This window comes from Micromesistius poutassou (genome assembly GCF_964030765.1).
Source record: "Micromesistius poutassou genome assembly, contig: SCAFFOLD_936, whole genome shotgun sequence".
Taxonomy (NCBI): Eukaryota; Metazoa; Chordata; class Actinopteri; order Gadiformes; family Gadidae; genus Micromesistius; species Micromesistius poutassou.
Window position 1 is genome coordinate 1 of NW_028179630.1, and position 19,301 is coordinate 19,301.

Here is a 19,301-nt window from a genome sequence, read left to right on the forward strand (position 1 = left end):
CGTCGTATCCTCGTGTGGTAGGAGAATCACACGGTGGTTCTGAACGGCCGCTGCACCGCCTCCCAGCCCGGGCCCATGCGACGGGTGCACAGCGGGCTTCTGTTCACAACAAACCAGCCATGAAAGCAGAGGAACGCCGGTGAAAGCAGTAGGTCGCCCGGGTGCTAAACACCGCCAGGGGTTGGGCCTCCGACAGCAGGTTTAGCCTCATTCCTAAACGGGGGGGGGGGGGGGGAAGAAGAAGGACTCCTCGACGCTGGCTCTTCTCCACCTCGATCTCCCTTCCCTTGTCCGCGGCAACCCAACCCGCTGTACTCGCCACCGGGGGGGGGGGGGGGGGGGGGGGAGGAGGGAGGAGGGGGAGGGACCACGTCTCGCTCGCACGGTTGACGGGCGTCACCCGGCAGCCAATCACGGGGCCGACGCCGCGGCGAGGCGGCCAATCCGCGTCGTGTGCTAACCCGGACCCGGAGCAGCACGCAGGCAGCAGGCTAGGCTGTGCGTTGTGTGTGTGTGTTATGTGTGCCGTGGTCTCAGCCCTGGAGGATCGACAATAGGGTTGAAAAAGAAGAGACCGAAACCCCGGACTAATAAACGCGGACCAAAAGGTGGGGGGGAAACATAACCAGAACGCGAGAGAACCGCGCGGAGAAATAAAAAAGGAACCGAGCGTAACATCCGCGACCAGGAATGTAATTGCGCGCATCTTAATCCGCGTTTTTTTTGTTGGGTTCCACATTAATGGGAGCGTGAGGAGGAGGATTACCAACCACCAGGGCAGAAGGCAGAAGGCACTCGTGTGGGTTCGGCTGCTCCAAGGCCCCGCCGCGTCCCCTCCGCTGATCGAGCCGCCGCCGCCGCCGCCGCGGGTTGGAAGAGAGGAGAGAAAAAAAGGGGGGCTTAAAAAAAAAAAAAAAAAAAAAAAAGGGGGGCTATCCGCAGCCTGGCTTGGACACCACCACCACCACCACCACCACCACCACCACCCACACCTCCACCCAACCACCACCACCACCACCTCCACCCACCACGCACACACACAAAGGAGAACTCCTTTCACCTCCGTCTCCCGTCGCGAACCACAGAGGATCAAGGTGAAGCCACCACACACACACACACACACACACACACACACACACACATAGACACACACACACACACACACACACACACACACACAGCGACCCGATCGGGGCGGGGAGCCCGAGCCCGAGTCCCGTCCCCGTCCCCGACACCGCGGCGCGGCTGCTGCTGCCGCTGCCGCTGCCGCTGCTGCCGGGATCCAGACCGGGGGGGGGGGGGCGGTCGGTCGAGCCCCGCCGCGGAGACGGTGCCCCGCGGTAGTCGACCCGCCACACCCCGTAGCGGCCGGTGGCCGTTAGCCGCGCGGGTCTCTAGTGCATCCACACGTCGATGTATTCGGTGCTACACCCGCCCCCCCCCCCCCGTCCTGTGATCCCCGGTCTCTCCGTCCCCCCCACCCCCCACCCCCCTCCCGTAGACCCCCGCACGGAGGTAGCGCACGGAGCTAACCCAGGCTAACGCTAAGCTAACCCGCGGTTAGCCGCGGGTTAGCTTAGCGTTAGCCTGGGTTAGCTAGGCGCTAGCTAACCCGCGGTTAGCCGCGACGCCTGGAACCGTATAACTAGATAATCCGTCCGGTTCTATCGGGTTCACGGCGACGGCCGCCGATGGATCCCGCCGACCCGACGCCGGGGCGACGCTCACACCCGCGGGCCTCTAGCTGCCCGGTGGGGCGGCCGGCATTAACGGTTTTTGCCGAGGAGCTAGCGTGCGGAGCTAGCGGGCGGAGCTAGCGGCGGAGCTAGCAGGGCGACTTTTCGGGCTGTCAAGTTGTGACTGTTGTGCCGCTCCGCTCTGCTAGGCCCCGCACGGCCAGCCAGGCGCACCGGCGGCCGGGGACCCCTGCGGTTCGATCGTCGGGGGGTGGGGGGGGGGGGCTGTGTTTGAATTCACCCGGTCATGGGGTAGCCTTTAGGGGATCAGATTCATCTCTGATAAAGCATTATTAAAGCTTCTTCGATTAGGTGTGGACGTTGGGTGTTCTGTTGGGTGTAGTGCAGGCTAACCCTGCTGGGTCCGCTGGGCTTCATGGTTAACATGACGGGACGTGGGGATGGATTGAATGATCATCAGATGCATGTTTTAATGCTATACAGTCTGCAGCCTATTCTCAGCTGTGGACGTTTGAGAAGGTTGTTTGTTGTTGGGAGTGCATGCTCCGTCGGAATCACTGGGCCACATTGCTAATAAAACGTAGGGTGGGTGTGAGATTTTGTGAATTGGTCCCCTATGTTGTGGTCCTGCGTTCGTGCCTTTTTATTTTTCACCACCAACCAGCGATTCCAACCAACTGTGGAAAAGATGAGAAACACACTCCACCATCTGCATCACTGACGTACTGTAAGCCACCAACAGGCCACACAACTTTGGGAGGATGTTTGTGATGTTGCATTCAAAGGTCGTCCGTGATTCACGCACGCCAGGTACTGGTTTGATGCGGTGGATCCAACCATGGTAACGGATACCGTTGAGGAATTTGGCAGAGGTGCAGTCACTATGTGCATGAGGAAATACTTGCTTCCCACCGATCTATGGTCTGTCAATCAACTGTGTGTGTGTGTGTGTGCTTGTTGTCAGGGCTGAATAAGCACGTTTGTAAAGGTTCTTGGATGTCTTCGTGTGTCTTCAGGTCGGCTCCACAATTCGCTGACGGGACGGGAGGGTCACGTCTCTCCATCCAAAGTCTGCTGTGTTTATGGTGGTGGTCACGAGGGAGGGAGGGAGGGGGTGGTGGGGGGGGAGAAAGAGTCCTCTCCCTGTCTCCTGTCTGATCTTACCTTGTGTTGAATGACCCCAGCGGTACAGAAGTACAGAAACATCACGAGCCTAGCGCCCTGACCCCGCTCTGGGGCAGGACGTCTGTAGCAGCATTGAGGGGGTGAGGGTGTGCAGCAGGCCGCTCTGTTTGTGAGGCGGAGAACGTTCGGTTGTTGTGTTTGGATTTTGCGGTTCAAGGGCCGTGTGTCTGACACTGTGTGTGTGTATGTTGTGCGCTGGGCCTTGTTTTTGTTCATTCTGCGCGGCCTTGTCGGTGTCTGTCAGTGGACTTCCTGTTGGAAGGTTCCTCCCTCCTCTTCCTCTCTCTCTCTCCCCGCTTCCTTTCCTGTCTCTGTGTAATCCCCCAGCCCGGGCACCGTCATCTGCCCTCTTATGTAATGTGAGGAGGAGCAGCAGCAGCAGGAGGAGGAGCAGGAGCAGGAGGAGGAGGAGGAGGAGGAGGAGCAGGGCTCAGGCTGTCTGCGTAGCCACACTGTCCTTCATTGCTAGCGGTGGCACTCAAGCCACTCACCGCTAACCTGCTAGTCGGCCGGGCAGAGAGAGAGAGAGAGATGCATATGAAGCAGTGTGATGAAAGAGAGAGAGAGAGAGACCTAGACAGTGAGGGGAGGAGAGTGGATGACCGACGGTGTCCACGGGGGAGCGAGTGTCTCTCTGCACAGGTCAGTGGACGCTAGGCCTTGTGGGTCCCGCTCTGCCTGGCGTCTGCCTTTTTGAAAGGCCACTTGGGGGGCGCAGCGGTCTTTGATGACGCCCGCCTGTCGCCCGTCTGCTCTCCCTTCCCCCCCTCGAGGTACGAGGACTTCTGGTCCTGGTCCAGCAACACCTGGAGGCTCCCGGTTCTCTACCTCCTCCTGTCGCGGACGGAACACAGCCGGTCCGCCTCCTAGCAGGTCGTTCTGCCGACGTCCCCTTAAAGGAGCCTTCAGCGTGCTTCTCTGGACTCAGTGTGATTCAGAGTCTGAGGGGTCTGTGTCCGGTGGAGTGCCCACATCACGTCTCTCGGCCACATGTGTTCCACAGGGACAGGAGGGGGGGATGAGTCGTCACTGCTTCAACCGTCAGGAGTAGGACACCTCTCCGCGCCCCTGTTGCGCTCTGTTGTCGAGGTTATGTCTTGTTTGTTTACGTTGAGCCATACATTGAGCCGGGCCAATCAGACGTGTGCCGTGGGACTCCCATTTGTATGCCATTTGAATAGTGCAGCAGAAAAGTTTGACAGGCAAAACTGTCACAATGCCCAGAGGAAAAGCATATGGAAAGATTGTTTGAGGTGATAAACTTCTTCGGAGTTGGGAGCGGTTACTGTTGGAGTTGGACTAGTTGTGTGCAACTAGTTGAAGTGTATTTCCTGGGTGGTTGCGGACCCCCTGTCCTGTTTGAGGTGGTAGCACGCGGGGGGGGGGGGTCAGCCCCCTGGGATGGATCAGGTTTATTTATTACCTAGCGATGGAAAGAGGAGGGCCTCGATAGGACGCCCTGATTGGTTCTCGTCCGCCGTCATTACACGAATCATCTGAGCGAATCAGCATCCACTTGCTTGAATAAAGGCCGCGCCTTTTGATTCAGAGGGTTTACAGTACGGATCCAAAATGTTTACGTTGCACATAATCACACGATTCATAACTGTAGTTCAACGCTGCCTCCCTGCTGCTGCCTCCCAGTCACTGGACCGGCCGGTCGGCCAGTTTACCAGTTAGTTTACTGGTCCTCCCAGCCTCCACCAGACCAGACCCGACCCCCTCCTCGCCTGGTCAGAAGGGAGTCCCCCCCCCCCCCCCCCCCCCCCTTCCACGCTCGGCTTAAGATCATAGGGGAGGTCACGTGACACCCAACACACACACACACACACACACTGTGTTTCTCCTACTGTACTCTCTGCTGTGGCCCACAGATTTCCCTTGTGGGATTAGTGGAGTTCTCTCTCATCTTCTCTGTACGTTAGGGATGCCCACTGAGTGACAATCGGCACGGCATTCAAGGAAGAAAGTTCACACGCTCTTCAAACGTGACATGCAGCCCCCACGGTCACTGCTGACAACGGAGCGCATCTAACGCTGTTAACCAGTTAACCACTTCTGGTGGTCTGTACATGCGTGAGAGGTTCTCTGCAGAACCTGACCGTACCGGAGCTGTCCTCCAATCCAGGCCTTCGCTCGGCCCTGGTGGCTCGGAGCGCTGGTCTCTTCTGGAGTAGCTTGATGTTGTGGTGAAGAGTGAAGGACACGGGAACGTCAGATCTGAATCTGTCGGCATTCCCTCTGGTTTCCGTGGCAGCCAAAGTCCTTATTGAGCGGAGGCGATCTGGGTCTGGAGTGAAGTGTGACACGTGTTTGGAACAAACTGCAGGTCGTCCGTCTTCTTCATGGTGTAGTAAGGGCTTTTTGAACGTCTGTGGAGACGCTTCAGATTGGAGCTGTGCTGGGAACCTGGGGTTTTTTCTGTAGCTGCTGGTTTGTACCGAGATGAGTGTGAGATAGGACGTTGTGATAATGGTGTTTAACGAGTTCCTCTTGGTTTCTCTGTGTACTTGCCTTTTAATTGTGTCACAAATCGTATTTGGTATAATTGAACTGGCTTTTGGCATTCACATCTTCTAAGTGATTAATGTTTGACTGTTTCAATGAGAACTTTAGTGCTTTTTTTCATATTTTCATGAAATGTGTCTTCCTGGTCTCAAACTCTGCATCCAAGTAAGGACATCTTTTGAGCTTATTTAGTTTCGAGGGAAGTTAACAGAGCGCGCTTATTTACCATGTCCACAACACTAGCACCCCATGAAATATACATTCATCATTCAAAACCACAAGCTAAATATTGTGAATTTGTGAAACGTTTACTTACAATAGTTACAATTCCCAGTTCATTCACAGGTTATTGAAATACAAGTCATTCTTCTGTGTAGCAAACCCTAGGGAATCCATGTTCATATCTCTGTTCTCCAGCATGTCCTGTACAAAGTCCCCCCCCCCCCCCCCCCCCCCCCACAATCCCATTGGCTCCCCTGAATCTGACGCCCGTGTTGGTTCTGTGTCCCCTGTCTCCCCACAGGGCTATGTCCTCGGCAGCAACTACATCTCCATCTGTGGACAAAGTGGACGGATTTTCCCGGAAGTCTGTCAGGAAGGCCAAGCAGAAGCGATCCCAGAGCTCGTCCCAGTTCCGTTCGCAGGGCAAGCCCATTGAGCTGACCCCCCTGCCCCTGCTCACGGGTAAGCCTTTGACCTTTGACCTCTGACCCCTGACCTCGCCTTGTCTTGTCCCTCTTCCGGTGTCCGCTGTTGTTCAGCCAGCGTAACCTTGTGACCGCGTTACCGACGGTCACCACATCGCCGCAGCGGTCCCGGCTGTAGCCCGGGGCCTGAGGGGCGTGTGTCCACGGTGTGTGTCCACAGTGTGTGTGTGTGTCCACGGTGTGTGTCCACAGTGTGTGTGTGTGTCCACAGTGTGTGTGTGTGTCCACAGTGTGTGTGTCCACGGTGTGTGTCCACGTGAAGACCTGCAGGGCGTGTGGACTCTCCCTTCTGCGTGGATGTTTTATGTTTGCGACATGTTAAAGTGGGCGTGTCTTGGCATGTTAGGGTAGTTGGCATTTAGTCTCGCTCTCGCTCTCTCTCTCGCTCTCAAAACCCAATCAATCCATCTACTCATATCTAAGCATTATCCATCCATCTTTTTTCTATGAACCATACATCTCTATCCACGTGTCCATCTCTCTGTAGTCAGAGCAGTGTTCAGCGCTGCTAGCTACCTGCTAGCAGGCTGTCTCTCTGTAGTCAGGTCAGTGTTTGTCCAGGGCTGCTACCTGCTAGCAGGCTGTCTCTCTGTAGTCAGGTCGGTGTTTGTTCAGGGCTGTTAGCTACCTGCTAGCAGGCTGTCTCTCTGTAGTCAGGTCGGTGTTTGTTCAGGGCTGTTAGCTACCTGCTAGCAGGCTGTCTCTCTGTAGTCAGGTCAGTGTTTGTTCAGGGCTGTTAGCTACCTGCTAGCAGGCTGTCTCTCTGTAGTCAGGTCAGTGTTTGTTCAGGGCTGTTAGCTACCTGCTAGCAGGCTGTCTCTCTGTAGTCAGGTCGGTGTTTGTCCAGGGCTGCTACCTGCTAGCAGGCTGTCTCTCTGTAGTCAGGTCGGTGTTCAGGGCTGCTAGCCGGAGGCCACAGGTGTGGAGCTGCCAACAAACTCTCCAGAGATGCTCCAGACACCCCAGCGCTGAGCAGCATGTCAATGGAGGCGGCGCGCCCATCACTGTGGTCTCACTGGTTCTGCATAAGAACGGGGAACGCTGGGAGACCTACCACTCCCAGACCTCCATGACACCGGCCATCCAACACCTGCTCGCTCGCTCGCTCGCTCTCCGCTAGACATTAAATACCTTTATGATCCATACAGACCAGACCCTGTAGGTCCAGTCTGGCCCCTCTAGGTCTAGTCTGGCCCCTGTAGGTCTAGTCTGGCCCCTGTAGGTCCAGTCTGGCCCCTGTAGGTCCAGTCTGGCCCCTCTAGGTCCAGTCTGGCCCCTGTAGGTCCAGTCTGGCCCCTGTAGGTCCAGTCTGGCCCCTGTAGGTCTAGTCTGGCCCCTGTAGGTCCAGTCTGTACATGGTTTAAGTTCATCTTCATGTTTGAGGCCCTGGTTCACCTCCTGGTCACCATGGTGATCCTCCCTCACCAGCCGTTTCAAAGCCCCCCCTATAGTGACGTCTCACATGGGCGTGTCCCCCCCCCCCCCCCCCTGATATTTGATGGATGGACCGGCCTACTGGGTGCTGGGGAGTGGCATCAACAGTCCCAGTTGTGATGTCACTAATGGGCACATATTGAAATGGCCTGTAATGTCTCAAATCTGCCGGGTGAAATTTTATGTCAGAGTGTGTGTTGTGCTCTTTTTATGTCCTTGGATGATATTGCGGCAAAATATTTAAGGCATAAGACTATAAATAATACTGGTTTATTAATAGTCCTGTATGAGTATAAACCGGGAGCCTATCAGAATCCAGTAATCTAATGGGTGCAGGCTTCCCATTGGCTGCAATTAGGAACGGCCCGCTGTTGCGTTTGTCATCTGGTATTCTGGGAGAGGCCAATCAGCTGCCAGACGCCAGGAAATTCTGGAGACTTCCGTCTCATGTCGTTCCTTCTAGGGCGGAACCATTTGGGGAAATAATCGAATTGCGATTATTTTTAATCAAGCACCGGTTAGAGCACCGGTTACCATAGCGACAGCATCGTCTTCCCCCCCCGTCGTATCGCCTGTCAGAGCCCCCCCATTGGTCGATGTGACCTTTTCCCCCTCGCTGGTGGGACAGGGAGCGGCCTGCAGGTCAGACACCAGGACCAGGCCGCGATCACAGAGAGGATCAACAGAGGATCAAACCTCCGCTGAGCTCTGACCTCACACGCACCCACACCACCCACACCACGGCCCCCACCGCCCCCACAGCCCCCAGGGCCCCCACAGCGTGAGCCCCTCCCGACCCGGGGCTCGTGTCTGACGTCCACAAGGAGCGACCGAGCCATGTGCTCCACATGCTCCCCCCTCCTACCCCCCCCCCCCTCCTACTCCTCAAAGCACAACAGCTAGTAGCAAGACACGATGCCTCAAGTCCCCCCTCCCCTCCAGACCCCCTCAGAGCCCCCCCCCCCCCCCCTCCCCCTGGGGGGGGTAACCCGAGCCCCCGAGTGTCTCTTTACACGTCGCCGCTAGCCCCTCAGAGCCCCGCAGCTAGAGCGGCCCACCACACCGCTCTCTCCTCCGGCCTCACGCCGCTCACCGGACCACCGCCGCGCTCCCCCCCCCCCTCCCCCCCCACCACCGCCGCCGCCGCCGCAACCGCCGCCGCCGCCACCGCCCCGTCCTGGACGCCAGGCGCCGCCCGACGAGACCCACCGCAGTGAGTGACCAGCAGCCCGCCGGGGGTACGCCCGTGTGTGCTCGGTGATAGCCAGCTAGCCAGCTAGCTGGTTAGCGCAGCAGGCGATTCGGGGGCTAGCCGCTAGCTGCTAGCGGCTAGGCTGCTGCTGTGTGGCTGACAGCTAGCGCCGCGGCTAGCACCGCGGCTAGCGGCGGAGGAGGTATGTGCTGCAGGCTAGCGGAGGGAGCCAGACTTATAAATGGACCGGTCGTGGTAACCCAAGGATTGCTCTTGCAGGGCGCCGGGTGAGGTGGTTGGGGGGGTGGGGGGGGGTTGGGGGGTGAGGTGGGAGGGGGGGGGTGTTTGGGGGGCGGTGGTGGTGGTTGGGGTTGGAGGGGTTGGTGAGTGTTCCGGGTGTACCGCTGGTGTTCTTCCGCTGTGCATTCTGTAAGAATGCCGTCTTGTGTGTTCTTGTGTGTTTGTTGTGTCACCGTGTTGACATTCCTGAAGGGTGTGTCCGTCTGCACGGGAGGACTGAACCGTGACACACACACACACACACACACACACACACACACACACACACACACACACACACACACACACACACACACACACACACACACACACACACACACACACACTCTACTACTACCTGGCACGGCGGTTGTGTTTCTGCGGTAGGGCGTGTGATCCGCCTCTGGCATGTCTGCTATGTCCCGTCTCTCCACCTCACCTGAGACGCTCGCTCCCAGAGCAGGTTTGTTTCACAACCAGGCCGGTTGCCCTGACCTCGCTGTGGCTAGTTAGTTAGCTAGTTAGTTATCTTGTTTATGGGCCGTCTTAAATGGTGAACGCTCCTCATTCATAAAGCGCTTTTATCCAAAGCGCTTTACAGTGTTGACTGACATTCACCCATTCATCACACATTCACCCCCCGACGGCGGAGTCGACCACGCAGGGCGACAGCCAGCGGGTCAGGAGCAGTCAGGGTGAGGGCGTCTCGCTCAGGGACACCTCCACACTCCGCTAGGAGGAGGAGGAGCCGGGGATCGAACCAGCGACCTTGCGGTGACCAGCCGACCCGCTCTGCCTCCTGAGTCGTGTGAACTCACCTGCATGGGAACGACGAACAATGAAACTCGTGCAATTTGCCAACCAGAGCTACGTCCAGTGAGGTGACGTACAGCTCATGACGGAGCAGGTCTCCACCAGCGCCTGGCTGTTGTCCAGTGGGGGGGGGGGGCACGCGCGGGGCAGTAAATGCACGCTGACCATTCTTATGTGTGTCAAGCCGGGCCGTTGGCCTAAGCGCGGTTAGCGTCTTAAGCGGCTAATCTGCCGGTGTGGTCAGCCGCTGGGCGCGCTGGAGCCAGCCCAGGAGCCGGCTGATGACTGACAGGGCTGGGGGCGGCCTCCGGGAGACGTGTGTGTGTGTGCGACCCGAGACGGCGGAGCTGCGGGAGCGTCCAGCTATATCTGGTGCCCAGTATGTATTTATACGTCCCAGTGTTTCCATTACACACACAGCCCCGCTCTGGGACGGGGGCCAGGCTGTGTTGTGTGGACACAACGTTGGGAGACCTCTCCTCTGGACCGGTAGCCGCTGCTGCTGCTGCTGCTGCTGCTGCTGCAGCGGCGGCTAAGCTAACAGTTAAAAGACTGTGGCCGATGTAAAGATAGCACGCCGCGCGGCTATGCTAAAGCTAGCACCGTGGTCGAAGCGCGTCGTGTTGTCGCCGTGGGCCGGGATGAAGCCAGTTCTGTGGCTAAGCTCAGAGCAAGCGCCATAACCAAGACGAGGCTAGCGCTAGTGGCTAGGATGAAACCAGCTCTTGAGCTAGGCTCCTCAGTCCGGTCCATCAATGAGTAACGGGACCGCGCCGTCGGTCGGGGCTCCATCTCGCTCCCATCCCCCCCCCCCCCCCCCTGGCTGCCGTGGGGACGGTTACCATGGCGATACTGGGGGCTGGGGGCGGGGAGGGGAGGGAGAAGGGGTGGGTGGCGGGGGGGGGGGGGCGTGTTTATTTGGTGAACTAAAACCGGGGCTGCTGGACAGATGTCCTGTCACTCTCGGTCCTCCCTTAATCCTTTATGTAACCCGTTACCATGGTGACCTAGATGCTTCCGGGCGCTGCTGGAATGCGCCGACGTGCGCTTGCCGCGGGGTTTAACGGCCATCGCCCCCCCCCCACACACATGAAGAAGAATAATAACGTCAAACTTAAGGTGGAGTTAATGTGTGTGTCTAAATGTCACAACAGCCTGTATCCAGTGTGGGCCCCCCAGCGCTCACAGGCAGAGCGGGGCTCTTGGGTTTCAGTCCCAGACCTGATATTACCGTGGCCTTCCTCTCTTCATCCACAACGCTCTGCCTGTTCTCACCGTCTGTCACCGTGAGCGTAAAAACCGCTCTGAGCCGAGCACAGCGCCGGAAACAAAGTTCAGTCGCTAGGAGCACAACATCAGGTGGGATTCACCTGATGTTTACTGTGTGTGTGTGTGTGTGTGTGTGTGTGTGTGTGTGTGTGTGTGTGTGTGTGTGTGTGTGTGTGTGTGTGTGTGTGTGTGTGTGTGTGTGTGTGTGTGTGTGTGTGTGTGTGTGTGTGTGTGTGTTGACCTTCAGTCCATGCACTGAGCCATCTGGCCAGCCTGCTCTCACTCTCTCTCTCTCCTGTTGTAACCCAAGCCCGCTCGCCCATTCACTCACACACACACACACACACACACACACACACACACACACACACACACACACACACACACACGCAGCTTTGAGTGGAAGGGGCTTTCCCCTCGCTCGGCCAAACGGGCGTGTGACGTATGCGTGTTCCCGAGTGCCGCTGTTGGTGTGTGTGTGTGTGTGTGTGTGTGTGTGTTGGCCTACACACTCGTCCTCTACGAGCGTGTGTGTGTGTGTTTCCACTAAACCCAGCGGGGGAATAATAGACCAGTCTTGCCTTTGCAGTCATTTCTGTCATTTTCATTTTTGTCAAATTTCACGTCCAGATCAGAAGCCGTCCTCGTGGTTATCACCGCCGGACCGCGACGTTCTTTAGAAACGTGACTCTGTTACGCAACAGAGTCCCAACGAAGACAACTCACACACACACACACACACACACACACACACACACACACACACACACACACACACACACACACACACACACTCTAACACCCCCCCCCCCCCCCCTCCCTCCTTTGAGAGGCTAAGTCTTAGCGTTAATTAAAGTCCCAGCGATGTGTCTCTCCAGCAGCAGGGGGTGGAGGGAGGGTCGGGGGGGGGCTGGGGGGGGGGGCTGGTCCTGATCCCTTGAGGGGCTTGGTCTCCGCTGGGTGTCTGACCCGCACTCCGACAGCACCAGAATAGAACCTATAGACCCACTCACCCAGCACACAGGCGGCTGGAGAATCAGTTCTGAGACCCACACTGACCGGTAACCCTAGAGGTGTGTGTGTGTGTGTGTGTGTGTGTGTGTGTGCGCTTCTCAGAACTGATAGCTGTCATGCAAACTCATGCTAACTGTTCTGCTAACTGCCAACTCTTGACCTCTGACTCCGGCTCCACTACCAACTCTACCTCTAACTGCTGCTAACTCCAACTAACTCCTACTATATCACGATTTACTCTTTCTAACTCAGACCCGACCCATGCCAACTCTGCTGCCTAACTCGGACCATCTCATGCCAACTCTTACTAATTCCTGCTAACTCATACCCTGGAGATCCAGAGTTCTCGCGAGAGCACAATTTGAATTTGCTCAGCGAGTCACTCTGGGAACGAGCGATATACTCACTCCCCGATTCTCCTGGATTAACCAATCACATCGGTGTATCTGATATAGGCGGGGCCAAAAGCGTTGCTGTTTTACCGACCGGATATGGCAAGAGTCTTATCTATTGGTTAGCTCCGCTGGTCTGGATACGTCACCCCTTGTCTTCTTCTGATTGGTCGTAGGGTTATCCAATTGCGTTCAGTGATATTTTCAAATGCATGCTTGGTTCTGCCCCTCGAGTTGGGCTGTTTTCATTACTCGTTGCCAGACCCTACAGCTCTCGAGATGTGGTCTGGATCAGACCCTACAGCTCTCTAGAGGTGGCTCTGGATCAGACCCTACAGCTCTCTAGAGGTGGTCTGGATCAGACCCTACAGCTCTCTAGAGGTGGTCTGGATCAGACCCTACAGCTCTCTAGATGTGGTCTGGATCAGACCCTACAGCTCTCTAGATGTGGTCTGGATCAGACCCTACAGCTCTCTAGATGTGGTCTGGATCAGACCCTACAGCTCTCTAGAGGTGGTCTGGATCAGACCCTACAGCTCTCTAGAGGTGGTCTGGATCAGACCCTACAGCTCTCTAGATGTGGCTCTGGATCAGACCCTACAGCTCTCTAGATGTGGGTCTGGATTTCCAGGCTAGCTAACTCATACCATCTCATGCTAGCTCTGCTAGCTCAGACCAGCTCACGCTAACTCTTCCTGCCTTGCAGGGGTCTCTGTTGTGTGTCTACTGGTCTCTGCGGGAGGCTGAGATGGTTTAAACCCAATACGTGTTACATGTTTGGGTAACACGATCGCCCGCTAACCACTCTGCAAGGACGGAACACACACACAGCCCCGTGTGTGTGTGTGTGTGTGTGTGTAACGCTTGTGTACATGTAAACGCTAGCCTCCACCTGACGCCTGCAGTCAGTGCACAGATGTAGACGCACACAAACTATACGTGCACCGACGGACTTGGTGAGTGTAAATGGACTGCATTTACAAAGCGCTTTTTACCCAAAGCGCTGTACAATATCGCCTGACCTTCACCCATTCTGCACCTATTCACACACCGACGGCGGAGTGGACCCCTCAGGGCGACAGCCAGCGGGTCAGGAGCAGTCAGGGTGAGGCGTCTCTCTCAGGGACACCTCCACACTCCGCTAGGAGGAGGAGGAGCCGGGATCGAACCGGCAACCTTGTGGTTAGCAGCCATCCCTGTGTGTGTGTGTGTGTGTGTGTGTGTGTGTGTGTGTGTGTGTGTGTGTGTGTGTGTGTGTGTGTGTGTGTGTGTGTGTGTGTGTGTGTGTGTGTGTCCATGATGGTTTCTGATTGGGTCTTCCTCCTCTGCTGTCTTGTCTCAGAAGCCCCGGTCGGGCTGCGTCGGGGGGGTGACCCTGGTTGGATGATGTTGTAATGACGATGTCACGACTCAGTGGACCAGCTTAGTGTCTGATACCAGTCTCCAACCACGGTCATTATTCAGCGAGGGACGCTCCCTCCATCACTCGTCCCCTGAATGACAACGATAATCACACAAGAGCTGTGGAGTTCCACGTCCTGTTTCCTGTCTCTTTAATGGCTGCTGATTGGCTCGCGCGCTGAGGCTTTGCGAATACGCCGCACAGAGACTGCCCTTTTAATCCTCTGAGCTGGGCATTCAGCGGCCCGTCTGTCTGCCTGTGTGTCCGTCTGGCTCTGCCTGTCTGTCTGTGAGTGTCTGTCTGTCTGTGAGTCTGTGAGTCTGTCTGTCTGTCAGACAGCTAGATGGTAGTGAAGACGTTCTTAGAAAGTACTGCGGGAGTCCGGCTGTTCTGGTCCTGACCCAGTTGGACCCGGGGTGGCTGAGGGGGGCGGGCAGGCTGTGTGTCAGGCCCCGGGGGCCAGAGAGGGGGGGGGGGGGTCCTGTGCTGTGGTGGAGCCTAACGATCAGGGGTGTGGCCTCTGACAGCTCCTGCGCTAAGCCCCGCCCTGACGGGCGTCCTCGCCGCTCCGTTCAGTCCGACCTGTAGCGGCGCTCTAGCTCTCTGCCGGGCTCCACTGTGGTGTGCTGCTGTGTGCGCTGCTGCTAGTCCTGTCCTCTAAATGAACCTGTAGTCGCCGCTCTAGGAGTTGGATTTAAGTTCTGGTTTCTATGATAAATGGACACACACACACACACGCACGCCCGCACTTAACCGACCACGCACGCACACCCCCGCACAAACACACACACACACACACACACACTGTTGTCTTCACCAGAGGCTTATCTCTTGTATAATGAAGGCTCTTTATCTCTCTCACTCTGCACAGTCACCATGTGCACTTGGGCCCTGGCAGCATTATGGCTCCATCACCTGACCTCATCCCATCTCCCCCGCCATACCTTAAAACATAACGCAACTGAAAGGTTCTGGGTTCCATCCCATGTGTCCATAGTCTTCTGTGGGAAGAAGCAAGATGCCCCCTAACCCCTACCTGCTCCTTAATGACCTGTCTCTGTACTGTCTAACCCCTACCTGCTCCTTAACGACCTGTCTCTGTACTGTCTAACCCCTACCTGCTCCTTAACGACCTGTCTCTGTACTGTCTAACCCCTACCTGCTCCTTAACGACCTGTCTCTGTACTGTCTAACCCCTACCTGCTCCTTAATGACCTGTCTCTGTACTGTCTAACCCCTACCTGCTCCTTAATGACCTGTCTCTGTACTGTCTAACCCCTACCTGCTCCTTAATGACCTGTCTCTGTACTGTCTAACCCCTACCTGCTCCTTAATAACCGCTGGGTGCGTTTGTTTCGTCCCCCCCCAGACGTGCCGGCGCCCGAGCAGCCGGAGCTGTTCCTGAAGAAGCTGCAGCAGTGCTGCACGGTGTTTGACTTCATGGACACGCTGTCCGACCTCAAGATGAAGGAGTACAAGCGCTCCACGCTCAACGAGCTGGTGGACTACGTCACCGTCAGCCGCGGCTACCTGACGGAGCAGGCCTACCCCGACGTCGTCAAAATGGTGAGCGCACAAACAAACGCACACACACCTCCAGCCTCCGGGAGCTCCTCCCTGTTGCTATATGTGTCCCTCACCCGGGGGGAGGGAGGAGGAGGGGGGGAGGGGGTAGGGGTGAGGGTGTTCAACTCCCAGCTGAAAGGTCGGGGGTTTGATCCCCGGTGGCTGATCCTCGACAGAGAGAGAGGCCTGATAGATGTGTGTGTAGTGATGTGTGTTCACGCACACTATTTGCGTCTGCGTTCCCGCTGGTTTGTGTGACGGTGCTTTTCAAAGTAAAAGCGTCGTTGTTGTGTTGACGTCGGCCGTTGTGTGTCCAGGTGTCTTACAACATATTCCGGACGCTTCCGCCCAGCGACAGTAACGAGTTCGACCCCGAGGAGGACGAACCCACGCTGGAGGCCTCCTGGCCACACCTACAGGTACACAGCAGGGGGGCGGGGCCACACCGACAGGTACACAGCAGGGGGCGGGGCCACACCTACAGGTACACAGCAGGGGGGCGGGGCCACACCGACAGGTACACAGCAGGGGGCGGGGCCACACCTACAGGTACACAGCAGGGGGGCGGGGCCACACCGACAGGTACACAGCAGGGGGCGGGGCCACACAGCAGGGGGGCGGGGCCACACCTACAGGTACACAGCAGGGGGGCGGAGCCACACAGCAGGGGGCGGGGCCACACCTACAGGTACACAGCAGGGGGCGGGGCCACACAGCAGGGGGGCGGAGCCACACCTACAGGTACACAGCAGGGGGGCGGAGCCACACCTACAGGTACACAGCAGGGGGGCGGAGCCACACCTACAGGTACACAGCAGGGGGCGGGGCCACGCCTACAGGTACACAGCGGGGGGGCGGGGCCACACCTACAGGTACACAGCAGGGGGCGGGGCCACACCTACAGGTACACAGCAGGGGGGGGGGCCACACCTACAGGTACACAGCAGGGGGCGGGGCCACACCTACAGGTACACAGCAGGGGGGCGGGGCCACACAGCAGGGGGCGGGGCCACGCCTACAGGTACACAGCGGGGGGGCGGGGCCACACCTACAGGTACACATCAGGGGGCGGGGCCACACCTACAGGTACACAGCAGGGGGGGGGGGCCACACCTACAGGTACACAGCAGGGGGCGGGGCCACACCTACAGGTACACAGCAGGGGGGGGGCCACAGCAGGGGCGGGGCCACACCTACAGGTACACAGCAGGGGGGCGGGGCCACACAGCAGGGGGGCGGGGCCACACAGCAGGTACACAGCAGGGGGCGGGGCCACACCGACAGGTACACAGGAGGGGGCGGGGCCATACCTAAAGGTTTGTACCTGAGGCTGACTCCTCACCTGTGTGTCTTGGGGTATTATATTATATTGGCATATTTGAATAATTGCCACCAACTCCCAAAGTCCCCGTAGTGAGAGGTCTGTGTATCTTAACGGGGGTTTAGTTTCATCATTTAGTTTGAGGTGAGTGTGTGTCTGGGTCTACTCCCTGTCGTTTGGGGAGGTCCACCACTAGAGGGCAGTGAAGTCACACTCAGTGTAGTTTCTCATTAAACAGCTGGTCACAGCCGGCCTGTCCAGAGCTAGGACGGCTCGCCCTGTTTTAACGCTCCCAGCGGCAGACAGACGGGGCCAGCTGCCGCTCTTTAGCCTCAAAGCTTTGGGTTCACATTCAACAGTCGCTTGAACTGCTCCTCCTCTCTCCTTCTTCACCTCCTTCTGTCTTCTCCTCTTCCTCTTCTCTCCTCTCCTTTCTCTTTCACTACCCCTTTCTTCGCTCTCGCTCTCTATCTCTCTCTCTCTGTCTCTCTCTCTCTCTTTCTGTCTCGTTCACTCTGTCTCTCTCTCTCCCTCTGTCTCTCCCTCCCTCTGTCTCTCCCTCCCTCTCGCTCCCTCTGTCTCTCCCTATCTTTCTTTCTCTCTGTCTCTGTCTCTGTCTCTGTCTCTCTCTCTCTGTCTCTGTCTCTGTCTCTGTCTCTCTCTCTCTCTCTCTCTCTCTCTCTCTCTCTCTCTCTCTCTCTCTCTCTCTCTCTCTCTGTCTGTGTGTGTCTCTCGCCCCCTGTAGCTGGTGTATGAGTTCTTCATTCGGTTTCTGGAGAGTCAGGAGTTCCAGCCCAGCATTGCCAAAAAGTACATCGACCAGAAGTTCGTGCTACAGGTGAGTGAGAGCGAGGGCGACGCCCACGCGTGTCGAAGGACAAAACATAAACGGGGGAAACACATGATGGAACACACAAAGCCACGCTGTTTAATGTCTCTACTTCAACTAGTTCTCTATTATTTTAACGACCTATTTCAAGAATGAACGACCTGCAGTACCGCCGTGCACCACAGGGGGGCGGCCCCGCTCTGTGGGCGGCGGCGGCGGTGCTGGGTGGGGTCCCCTCTGTGGGGGGTCTCTCCGCTGGTGTGTGTGCTGACGGGGTGTGTGTGTGTGTGTGTGTGTGTGTGTGCAGCTCCTGGAGCTCTTCGACAGCGAGGACCCCAGGGAGCGGGACTACCTGAAGACGGTCCTGCACAGAATCTACGGGAAGTTCCTCGGCCTGAGAGCTTTTATACGGAAACAGATCAACAATATTTTTCTACGGTGAGGCAACGCTCACTCTCTCACTCACTCACTCACTCACTCTGTGTCTCACTAACTCACTTCCTCACTCTCTCACTCACTCACTCACTGTGTCTCACCCACTCTCTCGCTCACTCTCTCTCTCTCTGTCTCTCACTATCTCACTCTGTCTCACTATCTCACTCACTATCTCACTCACTATCTCACTCACTCTGTCTCTCACTATCTCACTTCCTCACTCTCTCACTCTCTCACTCACTCTCTCTGTCACACTCACTTTCTGTCACTCTCTCACTCAGTATCACACACATCCACGGACCGCAAAATCATAATTTAACTAACGGGTCCTGTCTGTCTCTCTGGTCTAACGTATCCTGTCTGTCTCTCTGGTCTAACGTATCCTGTGTGTCTCTCTGGTCTAACGTATCCTGTCTGTCTCTCTGGTCTAACGTATCCTGTGTGTCTCTCTGGTCTAACGTATCCTGTCTGTCTCTCTGGTCTAACGTATCCTGTCTGTCTCTCTGGTCTAACGTATCCTGTCTGTCTCTCTGGTCTAACGGGTCCTGTCTGTCTCTCTGGTCTAACGGATCCTGTCTGTCTCTCTGGTCTAACGTGTCCTGTCTGTCTCTCTGGTTTAACGTGTCCTGTCTGTCTCTCTGGTCTAACGTGTCCTGTCTGTCTCTCTGGTTTAACGTGTCCTGTCTGTCTCTCTGGTCTAACGTGTCCTGTCTGTCTCTCTGGTCTAACGGATCCTGTCTGTCTCTCTGGTCTAACGTATCCTGTCTGTCTCTCTGGTCTAACGTATCCTGTGTGTCTCTCTGGTCTAACGTATCCTGTCTGTCTCTCTGGTCTAACGTATCCTGTGTGTCTCTCTGGTCTAACGTATCCTGTCTGTCTCTCTGGTCTAACGTATCCTGTCTGTCTCTCTGGTCTAACGTATCCTGTCTGTCTCTCTGGTCTAACGGGTCCTGTCTGTCTCTCTGGTCTAACGTATCCTGTCTGTCTCTCTGGTCTAACGTATCCTGTCTGTCTCTCTGGTCTAACGGATCCTGTCTGTCTCTCTGGTCTAACGTATCCTGTCTGTCTCTCTGGTCTAACGGGTCCTGTCTGTCTCTAGTTTTGTTTATGAGACGGAGCACTTCAACGGAGTGGCTGAACTGCTGGAGATCTTGGGAAGGTACGTGGCGTCTCTTCTGACCTTTGACCCCTAGCTCACCCTGACCTCTGACCTGTTCGTCTCGCTGTAAGAGAAACTCGGGTCCCACCTTTTCTTTAA

General features: G+C 56.7%; 1 protein-coding gene across 1 annotated transcript; it reads left to right on the forward strand.

Annotated features, from left to right (window-relative positions):
• Nucleotides 1-518: 518 nt before the first annotated feature.
• Nucleotides 519-19,202, forward strand: LOC311372650 (serine/threonine-protein phosphatase 2A 56 kDa regulatory subunit epsilon isoform; the record flags this gene model as incomplete). The annotated part of the gene is made up of 7 exons (XM_084489620.1): nt 519-1,094; nt 5,914-6,074; nt 15,262-15,458; nt 15,776-15,877; nt 17,525-17,617; nt 17,916-18,046; nt 19,143-19,202. Coding segments are annotated over exons 2-7 (740 nt in total), but the record flags the coding sequence as incomplete, so codon positions are not given.
• Between the last annotated feature and the right edge of the window lie 99 nt (nt 19,203-19,301).